General features: G+C 33.7%; 1 protein-coding gene across 4 annotated transcripts in view; it reads right to left on the bottom strand.

Annotated features, from left to right (window-relative positions):
- RhoGEF2 (Rho guanine nucleotide exchange factor 2) overlaps positions 1 to 18,185 on the bottom strand; it is a 230,186-nt gene that overhangs the window by 159,915 nt on the left and 52,086 nt on the right. For 3 of the 4 annotated variants that reach the window (XM_036374967.2, XM_070108070.1, XM_036374974.2), the window contains exons 8-14: positions 14,597 to 15,841; positions 11,704 to 11,788; positions 7,333 to 8,191; positions 7,063 to 7,249; positions 6,880 to 6,991; positions 6,651 to 6,809; positions 5,971 to 6,024 (exon numbers count right to left, since the gene is read on the bottom strand). In XM_036374967.2, coding sequence (XP_036230860.2) covers positions 5,971 to 6,024; positions 6,651 to 6,809; positions 6,880 to 6,991; positions 7,063 to 7,249; positions 7,333 to 8,191; positions 11,704 to 11,788; positions 14,597 to 15,841 — 2,701 coding nt within the window. The remainder of the gene's footprint in view (positions 1 to 5,970; positions 6,025 to 6,650; positions 6,810 to 6,879; positions 6,992 to 7,062; positions 7,250 to 7,332; positions 8,192 to 11,703; positions 11,789 to 14,596; positions 15,842 to 18,185) is intronic. The other variant, XM_036374975.2, reaches the window with a different exon arrangement.

Below are 18,185 nucleotides of genomic sequence, written 5' to 3'. Positions count from 1 at the left end.
GTAAATATGTTTATAAGTACAAATCGCAAAGAGACCGCCAGCAATGGCAGCTACCGAGGGGAAGTTGGAGTAAGCGGTGGAGCCGCAACGCCAGTGAATCAGACTCTAACATAGCAACTGTAGGTAGCTTCCTAATAGCCACACAGATACATACATACATACAAATGTATATAGCTGTTGCACCGACTCGACTGCTGACAGACTGGCAGCCACACGGGCGCTGCGGCGCGGCCTGCAAATTTCGTTCAGCTGTGAGCTGGGTGCACTTCCAGGCGCAATTATGTATGTATGGTATGTATGTGTGTGTATTGTATGTGCATTGCTTGTGACGTTGAAGGCGAGCAAACGTGAGATGACTTTATGTGCCTGATATGCCATGTATCTGCTGCAGCATCTATACTTCAATGCAACAGCGATTGTGTATTCGCAACTGCAATGTTGTTGTTGTTGCTGTTGTTGCGCTGTAACACTGGTTTTATTAACATTGTTATTGTTGTTGTGCATATAGCTGTAAATGTTTGCAAATTTTCTATTTAATTTGACAGGAAGGAAAAGGAGCGGCAACAGGCGACAGGAGAGAGACAGCGCTGCGGGCGTTAGCAACAATAACAACAACAACAAATACACAAAATTAATGTTGCGCTAAAAATTGGCAGCATAAAACGCTGTATATTTTCGATTTTGTGGTTTTTTTTTTATATTTTCGCTTTTTGTTGTGGTTTTTTGTTACTTTTTGGATTTTTGTTATTGCTTTATATATATATATATTTTGTTTTGTTATTGCTTTTTATATATATATTTTGTTTTGTTATTGCTTTTTATACATATTTTTTTATATTTTTGTTGTTTTTTTCGATTTTTTTTTATTGTAATTTGTTCGTTTTGAGTGGTCAGCACTAACAACAAGCGCCGCTTGTGCGGCTATAAGTCACTTTCACAGGCAGCCACACATACACAGCCAAATGCACTAAATGTATTGTATTTTTATGCGCGCCAAAAACAAAAAAAATCAAAATTATGCAGCTGATTTTCTGCAATTATTGCAAACACTTGAAATCACTTTTAAAAATTATTTTTATTGATTTTCATTTAACCGTAATTTTTATGGCGATTTCTGCTTTAATGTGGCGCTGGTAATAAACTTGCCGCTTTGCAGTCAGTCTTTCACTGATTGGATGCCGATTTTTTGAAACACTTTATTTATAATAAATAAAAACTTGTTTAGAAAAACTGTTTGCTTTAAATATATTTTTTTGCATAAAAATCTCATAACTCATTTGCAAAACACTCAAATGCACCAAAAGAAAAATTTAAAACTAACCATTTTTTGTTTTTAATTTTTTTGTGGTAAAATAATAAATATTTAAAAAAAATAATTTTTTATTATTTTTTTGTAAAATATTTACTTCAAGATTTTTTTCTAAATTCTTAACACTTCTTCAGCACCGTTTCTGTCTGTCGTCGCGCCGCGCGCACCTTTAGCTAAGGCAGGGCTTCCACTCAAACCGTCGAAGACACAAGCCACCGTCTCACCAAGCGTGCAAATAAAGAACTTCACGGCTCCGTATTGATGCTCGCGTCGCAAACAACAAACAACTACCAGTTTCGTCGCCGTTTTGGAAAACACTACTTTAGCGCTTCTGGCATTTGTGCCTCCATTCGCTTTGCTGCTGCGATTTTGCTACTTTGCCGGCAAGCAAATCCGCTCGCTTGCCAGCTGCTCGCAATCAAGCATTAATTTGAGTGAATGAGAGGGAACGTTGTGGTATAGAAACCAGAGCGCAATTGTAGCACAAATATTTTTTACACTCAAGAGACGATGGAAGCAATCAGCTGGGTGGCGTACTTCAATTGGTAGATGGAAACATTAATTTTATTTTAAATTAAAAAAAAATATTATATAGCATGCTATAGTAATCCGAACTCAAGAATTTGTTCGAAGAATGTAACGTTGCCTTGAAAAATTATATATCCCAAGTTTCCTGAAGATATTTTATCAAATAAAAAAGTTTTCCTTACAAGTATTTGACGTGGACCGGTCAATTTGTATGGCAGCTATGTGCTATAGTGGTTCGATCTTAACAATTTGTTCGAAGAATGTAGCGTTGCCTTGGAAAATTAGAACGATATCTCAAAACTGAGGAACTAATTGTTCTTTATAGAAATTATTTTTATACGATATCTAAAATATTATATAATATATAAGTTTTTAAGCATTTCAAGTTTTGTAAGCATACTATGAATTTTCGACGCCTCAAATAATTATAATTTACATAATTACAGGTGGCAACTTCATGTTATAAAATAATTGTATAATTTCATTTGTGGTCGATGATGTATTTTTTAATATTATTTGCAACTTGTATGTTATTTACAATTTCTCTTATTACATGCTTTTGTAAGATCTTCCCGTGACCTTAAATAAGTATACTGGGAGGGATCTTAAAGATTTGGAGATTCCTCCCGCAAGGACCATAAATTAATTAAAAGGCAATAGTGTGAAGCTTACGCTCAACATCCATGCTCAAATTGAATTCAGTTGGCCTTCTACACGGTTATCGTTTGTTGAATCGATAGCTGTGGAAAGCAATAGACATCGGTAAGTAGTAGAGGCATCTGGGAAGGGTCTAGATCTATAGAAACATATTATTACTAAACAGCGGCTTAAGCTGCTTATATGCAGATGCCTAACTGATAACTGACACTATTAATCTAAAGATATTACAACCTCAAAAAATCGTATATCGATTATTTATTTTACACATCACAAAATGAGTAAATATTATATTTCGTAAACCGGGTAGCAACTCTCGGCTAAAACAACTCAAATGGGGCATATGCAACAAACACAGTAGGAATTTTAGCACAAAAAAAGATTACAAGTAAATTTCGAAAACGGTTATCGGCCTACAAAAACAGAAATCAAAACGAGCTGCAAATGAGAGAGCACGTGCTCGCCAACAACACTAAAATGGTTGGGAAAAATGAGACGCAATCCAAAAAACGAGCTACAGAAATTAAGTAAAAACACACACACGCGACTAAACAATGTAAAAGTATACTCGTATGCAAGTCAAAATAAAAAGGCAACAACAAAGAGCGAAACAGGAAGATGCAGTCCGATCCTTGCCTATTAAGGCACCCAACTACTTACGTTGCGGCGCAACCAGCGACTGCAACTGTGACGAACGAAGGAGCGAACGAGTTCGCAACGCCGACGTCAGTTAATGCGTCAAAGCGTGAACCCCGCTGCCGAAATGCCAAACATGTCACGCCAGAGCGTAACCAAATGTGAGCAAACCTGTTTAAGGCCAAGCGATGTGTCGCAGAAAACAATAGACAGATTGCATAGCGCAAAAAGGGCAAAGAGAGCATATGAAGATGGTAAAAACAAAAGCAAGGAATCGCGAGAAGAAAAATATCCAAAAAAAAGAAAAATATTGAAGTGGAAATGGTTGCATTCATCAAAGCGTTTCTGGCGGCAAGGTAAGTGCCGTTTCAGACAGGGATGCAAAAGAGTCTGATCTTTTTCAAATTTTCTTTTGGTGTCGCTCTGGGCATTCACACGGTCAAAAAGAGTCCAGCAACTCGAGTCTAGTTTTTCTGCATTCCTTTTCACAAAATGTTCGTAAATATTTGTGCGGTTCGACTGCGCAACACCGCGCAACACTGCATGCTGCGTATTTCATTTGTATGTTGAGATGATGGTCACACATTTTGCTTGCAATGAATTACCATGAATATGGTAGAACAATATGCATAATACAAGTACCTACCCGCTAAATAGTTTCAAAAAAATACTAAAAACGGGAATTCCCTAATCCACAAGAATGTATTGAATATCCGCTATTAATATTTTCAAGGCCAAATTTATAATAGGAATTTCCTAATCTTTAAGTATTAAAAACTCATAATTTCTTTACTCCGTATTAAAAATTCATAATTTCTTTACTCCATAATCTATATCTTAATTTTCTCCTTATTTACAATTTGTCATAATATTTCTATTATTCTATGCATACGTATTTGCATATTACATACAAAAATAGATAACAGAACTCAAATTTGCGATCGAATTCATTTGAAACCGAGCGCTCTTGCAACCATTCCAAGGATTTGAAAGTGAAAAGGAATGCTGAAAAGGGTAGCAGCGAGCTGTTACGAAAAAGAACACAAAGCGTGCCACCCGAACACGAGTGGCACGGTCCCTTCGTCTTTCCTCGTCGTCCCCTCGCCCACAATAAACTGGTATGAGACTCTTTTGCGTCCCTGTCTGAAACGGCACTAAGACGCAACGCACGAGACATAAGACCTAGCTGGCAGGCTTGTGAGACAGGCAGGCAATGTAGTGTAGACAGCGACCAGCCAATGCAGCAGGCGCTGATGGCAAAGGTGGCAAAACGGGCGCGGTTGTGCAGCCGCCGCCACCACAGGAACAGCGCGCAACTTTCAACATTTCAACTTTGGTACGACGACAGTGTCTAGACCAAGAAGTAGCGAACTTTTCTTTTGCTTGTTTTTTTTTGGGAGAAGGGAACTTTCTTCGTTGCGTTGCGCGATGTTGTTTGGGGTGAGCGCTGCTGCACATTTGTTACAGCGAAAAAGGATTGCATTACTTGACAAAAGTTTGAGAGACTTAAAGCTGAAAAGTATCAAGGACGCTTTGTGGTGATTTTCGAAATTAAGGCAACAATAACTTAATGTTAATTAAATGGTATTAAAAAAATACGGAAGAAACATTAAAGGGAAATTAAAATCATGTATGCATAGCACAAGACAATTAAGCCAGTTTCTTAGCTAGCTGACTACACTCAAAGAGTTACTCCCTAGAAAAAAAAATTCAAAAGTTTTTTTTATTCGAAATCATTATTTAATCCAGTTCATTAACAAGTAATGTATTGCAACGCCGCGTTCTTGCTCCTATACATTTTTATTCATTAAAATTAAGAACAACAAAAATCGCGAAAATAATCAACAACTATTGGGGTTGTTATTGACGCCACTTAAAAAGCCGGTAAATCATATGATGCACACCCATTTAGTGTTGCAATGAATGACGTAGCAAGAGCGGCAATAGGGCGCGTGAGCGAAATAGCGATGCAAGAGATATCGAGCGCGTTTTTACCACAAGCGCATGCTTGGGAAATTTCTCAGATTTAAGTGAGTAGAGAGAAAAAAAAGCACTGAAGAAAACACTCAACACCAGTTGCGGCAGTGTGAGAACTCGCCTAAGTATTTTGTTGAAAATGAGTGACTTTTGGAGCAAACAAATGCTGCCAGATTGTTTTATAATGTGATAAAAATCAATGTTTTTTAATTTCATCTTTTTTAATAAAGAAATCATATAATCATAAAAAAAAAATACTGAAATTTTAAAACTAAATTTGATTACACTCTGTCGCATGATTATTACAGCAATACACATCATAAACAATATACAATTTGTATACAAGTATAGGCCGGGTAGATAATTTTTGAAAGAAAAAAAAATCATAATAGAATGAAAGCCATTGAAAATGAAATGAAATAACAAAAATCAAATAAAAAATAATTTACGAACAATCTAGGAAGAGGAGGGACGTGGTTGAATTTTTAAGGGGCAAAAACGGTTGGTCTCGATTTTCGGCTGAACTACTAGTCCTAGAGAAAAAAGTTATATGACGAAGTTGTAGGCAATCAAAAGACCTACACCATTTGCACATAACTTCAAAATTATTGAAAATGTATGTGAAAAATTCAAAACTTTTTATGCTACCGCGGTAACGCCACGTTCAATGTGCCTCACATTTTTGATGGTTTATATTCTATTCATTCAGAAAAATATTTAAGGTATATAAAAAACTAATTCTGAAATAGACCTACATTACATAAGTAATATTGCAGTAGGGAAACCGAAAAAACTGCATTGGCAAATAATATATGTATGCTATGAGAATTTGATAAAATATTATCTGAAAATATCAAACTTACCACTTGAAAAATCCGTTGGATCCAAGTCTTCCTCATGACGTGCGCGTTTCTCAGCTAAAAAAAATAAAATAATATGGTTATATAAAAATTTATTAGCATTTAATTCTAATAAGCTGAGCCACATAAATAGTGTTTTTCATGGACTTTTGAAGGAATTGGTATAGAAAACTGGTTCGCATCCTAAATGTAGGCAACGTTTTTTTTTGTGATATGCAACAGAATAATAAAAAAAAAGTTAGTAAAGATAATTTCTCAAATACATAACAGCTTTTCATACAACAACTTGATTTATATCGTAAATATATCTCGCCACAAAAAATAGTTTCCATACACGGACTTGATTGGGATCGGCAAGTTTATATGAGAGCTATATGCTATAGTGTTTCGATCTGAACAAAATATTCGGAGATTGTAGCATTGCCTTGGATAATAATTCATGTCAAATTTCGTGAAGATATATTATTAAATAAAAAAGTTTTCCAACAAGGACATGTATTGGATCGTTCAGTTTGTATAACAGCTATATGCTACATTAGTCCAGTCTGAACAATTTACTCGGAGATTGTACGGTTGCCTTGGATAATAATCCACGCCAAATTTCGTGACGATATCTCGTCAAATAAAAAAGTTTTCTATAGTTATTCGATTTGTAACAATATCTGATTTTTCGCATAACTTACATGAAATGAAATCACTCGAGGTCCGTGGACGTATTTTCCCCATAAATTTGCTGATTTTGTTATCGTTGTGTGGCTCTTTTCGTTTCGACTGCGGCAACGGGCCTGGGCAATTCTCATCTAACACTTTCGAACAAGGACGGTGAATATTTAATTTACAGTCTGAAAAATAAAAGTAAAAATAAATAATTGAGCGGCAGCAATAGATATATGTATAAAGTAGGAGACGCACCTGTACAATGGTAACCTTGTGGACTCACACCCCAGATAATTGTCTGACAATGATTACAGTGGGTCACTTCGTAGTATTGACGTAATACCAATGGATGACCACGAACAATCATCTGAAAAATAGAAATTGGCAAATTATTTTAGAAAATTTTGTAATACTAAAATACAGCTTATTTCTACTTACTTTCCGATTTTTGCCCATCAAGCGTGACTTAAAACTTTTCTCACGACTCACAAAGTGATGCACACGATCAACAATACTGTTTGGATGCGAGCGCGTTATAAATATGCGATGTATAACGGTTGATAAGGCCGAGCAAAGCGCCAATTTTTTGGGATCCTCCAAAGGTGAGTCTTTTTCATACTCCTCGCTGTAATTAGAGAGAAGACAAATAAAAATTTATAATGAATGCGAAAAGAATCATTATTGAGGGGATGAAGTTGGTGCACTTACATCAACACCTGCAACTTGCGCATCAATGTTTCCTCGAAGATATGCTGTTCGCGTTGCTTGTCGCCACGCGCCTCTGCCAATTGCGCATCGGTCGGTCCATAAATTGTGCCCAAACCTTCGGTGCGCGTCTGCTGGAATTCACGTAATTGCGCACAGATTGTGTCGCGTGCGCATTTTCTGCTCTTCCAAAAGACCTTACGCAGAATTTCCACCTTATCGAATTCGCTTTGCAGCACATTGTCGACTTCACGCGCCAAGGACTCATCCTTACGATACCAGGAGAGCGGCGCACGTGGCACCAGGAATGTAGAGTGTATTTCATATGCCCACTTGCGCATATCTTTTGCAGTGCCCTCCTTATAGAGCCCGGTGATTAGGTAGAAGAGTAATGGTGCTGGTTCTGAGTTCGATAGCACATAATTGAGAAAGACAGCCAAGAAGGCGACATTTTCCGGCTCCAACAAACGTTGCAGATGATTGAATGGACCATTTTCGTCGATGAATGGACCCTCCTGATCGGAAGCGTCTTCGTCCTCCATAGAGATGATCTCCTTTTGAGTGATATTTGCTTGTGCGGCTAAAATGCGACTGGAATGTGTGGTAGTGTTGGTGGTGCTGGCGTTTGCAGTGAGTGGTGGTGTTGGTGTTGGTGTCGGTGAAGCTGCGCCTGCTAGTGGTGTAAAGTGATGTGATTCGATGAAAATACCGCCACCACCGCCGCTAACACCACTGTCATTTGCCAATTGTTCTTCAGCACCAGACATGGTTAGATATGGCGGCGGCGGTGTGCCGGGCGGCGTTACTTCGCCATCTTTCTCAACGAGCTCCCAAGAACCAGAGGTGGTTTTATTGATGCGATCTGGAAGTTTTGGAAAATATTAAAGGTTAAAATATTTTTGTAATATACTTAAGAAAGTATATATAAGTAGGATTAGAATAAATTATAGTAGTAAGTAACCGAGAGAGGGGTCCGTTACCGCCACAGTCAGATCTACGTAACCGGAACGCACCCGAGTTTTTATCCGGTCAAGGAATGTCAAATCAGCAGAATTCTGCCGCTACAACAACAAGAACAACCGAGAGAGGGGTGGAGACCGTGAACAATTTCTCTCGGGGTCGGAGCTCTTAGGGCGGTCCTGTGCTCCGCAACAATTTTTTGCCGATTTTTTTCCACCAACAATTGATGGATCAGGGTTCCCGCATACAACAACCTACCCGGACCCCGGTTTTCTCTCTACGACCCTGATAACAGCAGTTTTAAGCCATCCCAACTTCTAACGTAGGCGTTAATGGTAAGGGATGCTTGCAGCAGAAGTTTGCAAAATTAATAACCTTCGTAAATTAGAAATTAGTCGAATGAGACAGAGGAGTATTCTCTTCTTCTGTACTGGGCAAGCTATGTGAAGCATTTTGTAGGTTAATATCACTTCGAAACCCAATCGCTAGAAATATTTTTAAATACATCCTAAAGTCTGATATTTCTCAATTTTTGACTGCAAGGAGTCCTCCCTCTTACAAAACCAATACTAAAATATTCAATAAGTAGCACAAACTCCGTTTGAATATATAAATCGATAACTTCAAAGTACCGTTCCGTCGACCGTCAGGTCAACTATATACTTATACATACAACTTAAATAATTTTCTCTAAAAACTTCCTGGAATAATAAATTATAGACCTCGGAGTTAACCTTTTGTACCACTCACTTTCGAAAACAGGATTTTTTAACTAATTTTTTAAATTATATACATACAACTTGAATAATATTGTCTAAAAACTTCCTGGAATAATAAATTATAGACCTCGGAGTTAACTTTTTGTACCACTCACTTTCGAAAACAGGATATTTCAACTGATTTTTTAAACTATATACATACAACTTGAATAATTTTCTCTAAAAACTTCCTGGAATAATAAATTATAGACCTCGGAGTTAACTTTTTGTACCACTCACTTTCGAAAACAGGATTTTTCAACTGACAGTCAATTTATTTAAAGTTATATACACACAATTTGAGGACTCAAATAAAAACAATTCTAAAGATCAATATAACAACTGCTTTACTCACGTTACACGTTTTACAAAACCTCGGTCCAAAGTTGTAAAAACTATTCAAAAACTACTTTCGAGACACTTATTGAGAATTTTTTGCAATAACTTTGCAAATTCTTAAGTTAAAACAAAATCACGACACAACCGCCTAATTCGCACAAAATCAATAGGAAAACTAAAAGTGAATTGCGGCCAGACAACAAATTGGAGAAAACACATTTGGAGATTTCAATAAAAGTACTCAATGCAATGCATTCAAGTATTCTTTGGGTTTGTAGGTATGTGCTGGAGCAATAAGAAAAACAATTGGCAACAAAAGCAAGCATATAGAAAAATATCAACTTTAAATGCGAGCAAATTATGTTTGCAAAAATAAATGCAATAAGAAGCAGAATCCGAGACTAGCATATTTTTTTAGAGAAAAATGATCAGCTACCAGCCGCTGGAGCAATGACTAAATGTTGAAAATATACAATAACTATACTATAAATATTTGCAAATGGTTCTAAGTGCACAAACAAGTCATTCATTTATCAAATTCTAAAAAAGATATCGAGTTACACTTGTTGAACCAGAATTACACAAAACCACGAGTGATTTACATATATGTATATGTCATAGGGCGCTACAAAAATGTTTTATTTTTGAAAATTACGAATTTTTCTCTGATTTTTTTTCATCTTTAAAGATTCACGCTATTTACTTCGTTACGACACCTAGATTTCGAACCTAAAACTTTATACGTCGCTGTTCAGTTACCCAAAAACTGTTGCTGGCAATTTGAAGTTTTGGTCTACAAAATAATTGCGTATGTGCACTTACATCTTTAAAATTTCACTGCAATACTATGTAACTTAGCAACCAACTAATCACATACATATTAACACACTCATACATACTTTGCCACCGACTCACTATGATCACCGACAAAGCAAAGCAAAACAGATGGCGCCTACACTGAATGTCGTGCCACCGGTAGCGAACAAAATCTGCACTGGTTTTGACCATCGTGTGGCAAACAGTTTCATTTCGCATGCTTTCGATTTTTTGGATTCAGTGGAGAGTACTTTGCTTTGGAATGCACAGATAAGTTGGTTGTATCAAGAACACTTGTGTTTTATTGCCAAATGGTATGAAAGTGAAGCACAAAAAAATTACAACCACAACAGTAAATAATGATAATTTGAAAGAAATCGTAATGCATTTTTATCGCCCAACGCATTGTTGTAGTAAATAGCGGCAGATAGTAAATAATTAACGGTGGAAGAAGCATGTAAACGAAGAAACATGGTCAAGGTAACATGAAAGCGGTCAAGATCTCAAATGAAAAAATGAAAACCTTTTAATGGAACTATGCGAAAGGTCATAACCGAAAGACAAGCGCAGAATAGTCTTTATGCGCTGGTTTGTTCTAAAACTAAATGGTACTAAATAAAATCAATATTTCAAAAAATACCTGAAAGCAAAAATAAATGGATAATTTCAGCTTCTATATCAAAACCAATTCTTTAATTTTTTAGTTTCTTTTTGAATTTTTTTTAAACTTATTTTTATTTACAAAAAAAAATTTTTTTTTTGTTTTGTAATTTTTTCTTTTATTTTTTTTTCCTTTTTTTTTGTAAGTTTTTAATTTTTTTTATTTGTATTTTAATTTTTTAAATTTATTTAATTTTCTTTTACATTTTTTTCTTTTAATATCTTGAAATTTATTTTTAATATTTTTTTCATATCTTTTAAAACTAAAACAAAAAGTTTGTAATTTTTTTTATTAATTTTTGAAGTAAATCTTCTTTAAGTAAGATAGTACAATCGTTGGACAGCAACGAAATTGTGTTACGCAACAAAATTCCGTCACTCTGAGCGTACCGATTTCAATAATACTTTTGAAATATGCGATAACAAAGATGAATAAATTTAAAAAAAAGTTAATAAGGCTGCCACCTGTCGGATAAACTAAAAGTAAAAATAAAAAAGTAAAACAAGCGTATCAAATTGAAGACGTTTATGTATGCTTATTTTTGAAAAAAAAAATTGTATGTGGGTGGCCACCTGTTTCAAATTTATATTAAAAAAAGTAAAAAAAAGTACTTTTCAAATTGGGTAAAAAAGCTTTCGAACCTTTTGAATCGAAGACTGCCAATAAATAATCTGTGGTAAAACTTCGACCAAAATTTGTAACTTTTGCAAAAATGTAAAATGTCATAGCCTACTTTTAGGGTTTACCATAATATCTACCATTATTTAAAAGAAAAGAGATATCGAACTTACTTTAACAACCAAAAATTAAATATTTTTACTACAAAAGTTCTCAAGTTACCTGGATGCCTGGAATGCATGTGCTCGGAGACTACCCGTCGATGCTTATTGAGATGATTGAGATTAGGCGGCGTTTGTCCCAATACCTAGAAGATGGTTCAGAAAGGCAAATAAAATCAAAAAGTGATTAAAAAATATTATTTAGAAAAAAATACTAAAACAATATAAGCGCCAATTACCAAAATACAATTACAAAAACAAAAAGTATATACAAGTACAGTGCATGCAATTAGAAGCTAGTCAAACACTAGATAATAAAGGATTAAACCAGAGAACATAAATGGACGTTCATTTAACGTTCTCTGGTTAAAGGACATAAGGGTGAAGAATAGAGGCTGCCGGGAATCTAAGAAAAGGTTGGTGCAAAGTGAGATTGGAACATGCAGTCGGTTCATTTTTGGTGCTTGTGTCAAATATTCATACAATAAAAATATAATTCATATATATGTTTCGGTATATATACAGAGTTTTTTTTAATTATATAGTAAATGGGGCTCCTTGCATATATAATCATGCCAGACTAAGCCAACTCTGAAGTGCAATTATAAATGTTTGAATACTAATTAGCGGGGAAAAGTGCACGTAAGGAATTCAAGGGTGCTGGCGGCCGAAATAAATTATTTATTTTTTCAAAGCAGTTTCTTAACGGTATAATATACATGGTTATGCATGAGTCTATATAGGGAAATGAGTACTAGGAATCCATAAGGTGCAGTTGAGGGAAAAATTGTATTGTTAATAAAATTTTCCGCCGATTTGTGTCGTAATAATTTAATGGAGTGTGTGAAAGAGGATGTGGTGTGGAGGGGTGTGAGAATGGATTGGCGTGCTCAATGTGCTCATATGCTTTATGGTATCTCATTAGTAAAGTTTATTTTGTTTTGGTTATTGTTTTTAGTTCTCAGCGACTTTTGTAATGCATTTAAGGGTTTCCGCAACTACTTCGAGACTGTGTAACTCAGCTTGTTCACCCAAAAAATTAAGCTCTTTAAGCTCAAAAGCTTAAGCGAGATACTCCAAAAGAAGATTCTACGTACCTTCAGTTACAGCAGAGAACAGATTTCAAAATTATTTTCAAAACTTATGAAAATAGAAAGGACCAAATAAAAACTAAACATATAAATAAGCTTTAAGCTTTTTTAAGATTGAAAAGGCTTGCTGCAAATCAAATCTATTATATTATTTTCAATTCAGAACGTTCTTGAAAATTACCTTTTGGAAGTTTGTGGAGGAAGTGTCAAAATAATCAGTTTGTCTACGCTATAGAAATTCGAATCAATGAGCTTTAAGCTTTGTTAGAATAAGAAAAGTGTGCTAAATTTAAATTTTTTTTGTATAATTTTTATCCAGAACCCTCCCTCAAAATGTGGTCTTTCGTTTTTTTAGTCATTATAATCCAGAGCCGCCTTTACATATCCTTCTGGAAGTTTATGAAGAAACAGTCTAAATAAAAAATAAATTTAGAATATTTGAAAGCACAACGACTGTTCGATTTCTCAGGTCAAATGAAGGGAAATGATATTTTATAAAGACTTTATCTTTTGATCGGTCAGTATAAATGGTAAATAGCATATATACAGTGAAGGAGAGAGGGGCGAAATCGGGCACGATTTTTCCCGAAATCGGAGTTCTCAGGGGGTTCCGGTGCTCTGTAACAATGTTTTGCAGATTTTTACCTGTAACAATTCTCTACAATCATCCTCTGCCCGGCCTTCTCTCTTTAGCGGTTCGATCTAAACAAATTGATTCGGAGATATTAACCTTAATCCCTGCTAAATTTCCGTAAATATCTTGGCAATTGAAAAAGCTTTCCATACAAGAACTTAATTTTGATCGAACAGTTTGTATGGCAACTATATGCTATAGTGGTCCTATTCGATTCGGTTCCGACAAAATGAATAGTTTGTTAGGTAGAAAAGGACAAGTGCGATATTTCAGATCGCTAACTCAAAAACTGAGGGACTAGTTCGCATATATAAAGGCAGACAGACGAACATAGCTAAATCTACTCAGCTCTTAACATATATATATGTTATATATATACCTTGTAGGGTCTGCGATGTTTTTTCTGGGTGTTAGAAACTTCGTGGCAAACTTAATATAGCCTGTTTAGGGTATAAAAAGTATGGTTATGTCAAGCCAAAAATTGAAGAGTTCAAAATTCGGCCTAGTACAAAATGTATGAGTATTTAATTTGATGCATTACTTCAGCGCTGAGCCAAGTGTTTGTGTTTTGTTAGTAAAAATATCGGGTTTGTTATACACCATATATGTATATATGTAAGTTTTAGATGGATGTTAAGAGTATAATTGTTATAATTTTGTAAGTCAAATGTAAACTACTGTTATGTGGGTGTTATTGGTTAACTAAATTATGATTAAATGTTTGCCAATCTTTATTATCAATTACATAGCGGTAATCAACGCTACGAGTAGATACCAAAAATATGATTCAAAACTCCAAGTTAGTCAAAACTACAGCCAACAAATACGATTACTAAACAACTGCTGTTGTTGTTATAAGTTACAAAAACTACATAATAAAAATTCAAAAGAAAAAAGTCCACCAAAGCTGCAGCTGCTGTTGCTGTTGTTTTTGTAGTAGTAGCGATAGTAGTAGCGATAGCAGTGTCAGGACAAAGCACACAGCCGCCTAAAGCAGCTTATATATATATGTATGCATTTGTGTGCGTGAGTCAGATTATAAACCGAGTAGTAAGTAAGCTACGAGTACCAGAGCACAAACCAAATCGAAGCAAACCAATACAAACATCCCAGCTCTGGCTACGTGCAGCTTTCTTTTTGGCATTTGGCATTTGGCACTTGGCTTTGACTTTTAGTTAAAATAGTAAAGTTTTGCTTGTGCGCATGCGCCGATGCCCTTGGCTACTTACAGCTGCTGTTGACGCCTGTCCCGCGCCGCTGTTGTTGTGTTGCAGCTGCTGCTGTTGTTGTTGGTGTTGCTGCAGTTGTTGCACAATGTTGGGGCGCTGCGAGAGCGGGAAGGCCGCCGCCATATTGTCACGATGCACAGGCGTACATGTGGACACGAGCGGATAGTTCAGCAGCGTATCGATGCTGTTGGGTGGCGGACGCACGCCACCGCCACCTTGACCGGGCGCATTTAAATTTGTGAAACTGCCTCTATGCGGCGACTCCTCCAGCATGCCGGGTTGGCGTGGCGGCAAAGGCGGTGGTATGCAATCGGTTTCACAGCTGCCGCCATCAGCGGCTGCTTCGGCTGCGTTCGCGCCCACCGCCGTCTCCATTTGCAGAAACATTTGCGTTGACATCTTCGGATCGGAGAGCGCTTTCGTCTTGGTTTTGGAGCGCTTCTTTTGCGCTGATGAGGACGATGACGTTGCGGCGCTGTTTGGTGTCGCATTCGACGCCGGTGGTGGCGGCAAGGTGGGTTGTGGCGATTTGCCTTGCGGACTGCTGGCGCCCATATCCAGATCGGAAATTGGTGCGAATAGCGATGTGTTGTTGTTGCTGCTATTACTCATAACACCCGCAGCATTGCCGTTATTATCGAGCTGCAGCTGACGCGGCGGATTGCGTTGTGGTAGTGGCGGCGGCGCGTCCTCTTGTATGCTGTGGGTTTTCGCCTGCGCGGCATATTTATTTTTGCTTTTGGAATTCGATGATTTCGGTGTTTCCTTGTGTCGAGACTGCTGTTGTTGTTGTTGCTGGTAGAAAAGCGCCTGTTGCGCTGAGTTGCGATGTTGTTGCTGTTGTGTTTGTGTTTGCGGTTGATGCAACGATTGTGACATTTGGTATGGCGGCAGCGGTGATGTGTACGCATTGTTGTTGTGTTGTTGTTGCAATTGATGATGATGATGTAGAAAATCCGTTGTATTATTCAATGGCGCAGTAATTAAATCTTTATCAATTTTATTTTTACGCGTGCCCAACGACAAGGAGGACAGCGAACGGGGCAATAGTGAGAGGAAAACTGGAGAGGATTGTACTGGTGGCTGTGGTGTTGTGATGGTCGGTTGTTGGAGTTGTGTTGGCTGATGTGGGTGTAGGTGATGGTGATGGGACGTTACTGAGAAGTGTTGTAATTGAGCGGGCGAGAGCATTGCGGTATTTTTATTGTTGTTGGCAGTTGGTTGTAATTTGATTGTTGGTGCGTCCTGTTGAGAGTGGTGAGACAGTAGAGACAGGCAGTTGTTGTAGTAGTTGTTTGTTTCTTTTATATTTGGAAGTTAAGTGGGGGACTCGATTTTCGATAGAATTTGGACAAAAGTTTATTTGGGGGTGTGAGTGTGTTAAACATTTTATATTGTTGTTTTGTTTTATATATTTCAGTTTTAGGAAGAGATATAGAAGTCAGAAAACTTGTGTAATTATAATTTAGTAGGAATTTTTCACTTCATTTGAAATAAAATTTGAGAACTCTAATCGGTGCATCAATTTCAAGCTAGTTTCTGACAATATGTTAAATAGTTTAAGTCGAGCTGAGGAAGTAGAAACAAATTGATTTATTCAACTCGTTCAACTCATTCAAGACTCGACGTTGTCTTTAATTTTTAAATAACATACTAATTATTATACTAAACTTTAATGACATTACATCACGTTTAATATACACATTTATTTATTTTTATTCTTTTTTATTTTATTTTATATTAGTTTATTTTATTTTATTTTTTATTTTATTTTATATTATTTTATTTTATTTTATTTCGATTTATTATTTTATTTTTTATTATTTCATTTTATTTTATATTATTTTATTTAATTTCTATATTTTTATTTTATTTTATTTTTTATTTTAAGTTTTTTTATTTTATTTTATATTATTTTATTTAATTTCTATATTTTTATTTTATTTTATTTTTTATTTTTTTTATTTTATTTTTATTTTATTTTAAGTTTTTTTTATTTTATTTTAAGTTTTTTTATATTATTTTATTTTATTTTATTTTTTATTTTATTTTATATTATTTTATTTTATTTCGATTTATTATTTTATTTTTTATTATTTCATTTTATTTTATATTATTTTATTTAATTTCTATATTTTTATTTTATTTTATTTTTTATTTTAAGTTTTTTTATTTTATTTTTATTTTATTTTAAGTTTTTTTTATTTTATTTTAAGTTTTTTTATTTTATTTTATTTTATTTTATTTTTTATTTTATTTTATATTTTATTTTATTTTATTTTATTTTATGTTATTTAATTTTTTATTTTATTTTATTTTTTCTTTTATATTATTTTATTTTATATTTTATTTTATTTTATATTATTTTATTTTATATTTTATTTTATTTTATATTATTTTATTTTATATTATTTTATTTTATATTTTATTTTATTTTATATTATTTTATTTATTTTTTATTTTATTTTATTTCTTTTTATTTATTTTTTATTTTATTTTTTTTCTTTTTATTTTTTTTTTATTTTATTTTACTTTATTTTATTTTATTTTATTTTATTTTACTTTATTTTATTTTATTTTATTTTATTTTATTTTATTTTATTTTATGTTATTTTATTTTATTTTATTTTTTATTTTATTTTATTTTATTTTATTTTATTTTATTTTATTTTATTTTTTTTTATTTTATGTTATTTTATTTTATATTAGATTTTATGTATTTTTTTTTAATTTTTGATATTATGTAAGAATATTAAATATTTTGTTTTAATTTTTGTTTTTATTCGTCATTTTTTTTTATGTCGTTGTTTCTCCACATTTATTGATATTTGAAATATATAATAATGTCTCATTTTTTCTAATTTGTATAAATTTTTTATTAATTTATTAATATATAATTTATTAATATTTTGCATTTTATTTAATTTAATTTGTTTTTGTTTATTGAAATAATTTTTTTATTTTATTTTATATATACATATGTATATATATATTATACATGTCTACCAGGGTGGGTCAAATTAGACGAATGATTTTTTTCCGCTTGGTTCTCCGAAAATTGGTTTGTAGACATCTCTAAGAAAGGCTCTCCAAGTATCAGCTCTTAAAAAAAAATTTCGGAGTACCAAGCGAAAAAAAAATTTCTTTTTTTTTACCCATCCTTATCTTTACTTTTTATAAATTTAGATTTTAGTAAATTATTTTTTAATTATTAATATTACCATAAATATTTATTTCTTCTTTGTTTCCGTTTTTACTGTTACAATTTATTTTTCTTCATTATTTTTTTATTCAGTAACTTGTAGACTTTTTAGAACTTAATTTAAATTTTTCATAAAATTTTATTTTTTTTTATTTATTATATATGTAGGTATGTATATAAATTATTGTTTCAATTAATTATTTGTTTATTAAGGCAAATATTTGAAATTTGTATTTTAGTACAATAAATTATTTGATTAAATTGATATTTTCCTAAATATTTATTGTTGTTGTTTACTTTATTTACTATTACAAATTATTTTTTCTCCTTAAGCTTTTATTTAGTTATTTATAGAATTTAATTTTAATTATTTCATTTAATTTTATC

This window comes from Bactrocera oleae, chromosome 4 (genome assembly GCF_042242935.1).
Source record: "Bactrocera oleae isolate idBacOlea1 chromosome 4, idBacOlea1, whole genome shotgun sequence".
NCBI classification, from domain to species: Eukaryota; Metazoa; Arthropoda; class Insecta; order Diptera; family Tephritidae; genus Bactrocera; species Bactrocera oleae.
Note: the sequence above shows the minus strand (reverse complement) of the source record. Positions and strands in the feature narration are given on the sequence as shown.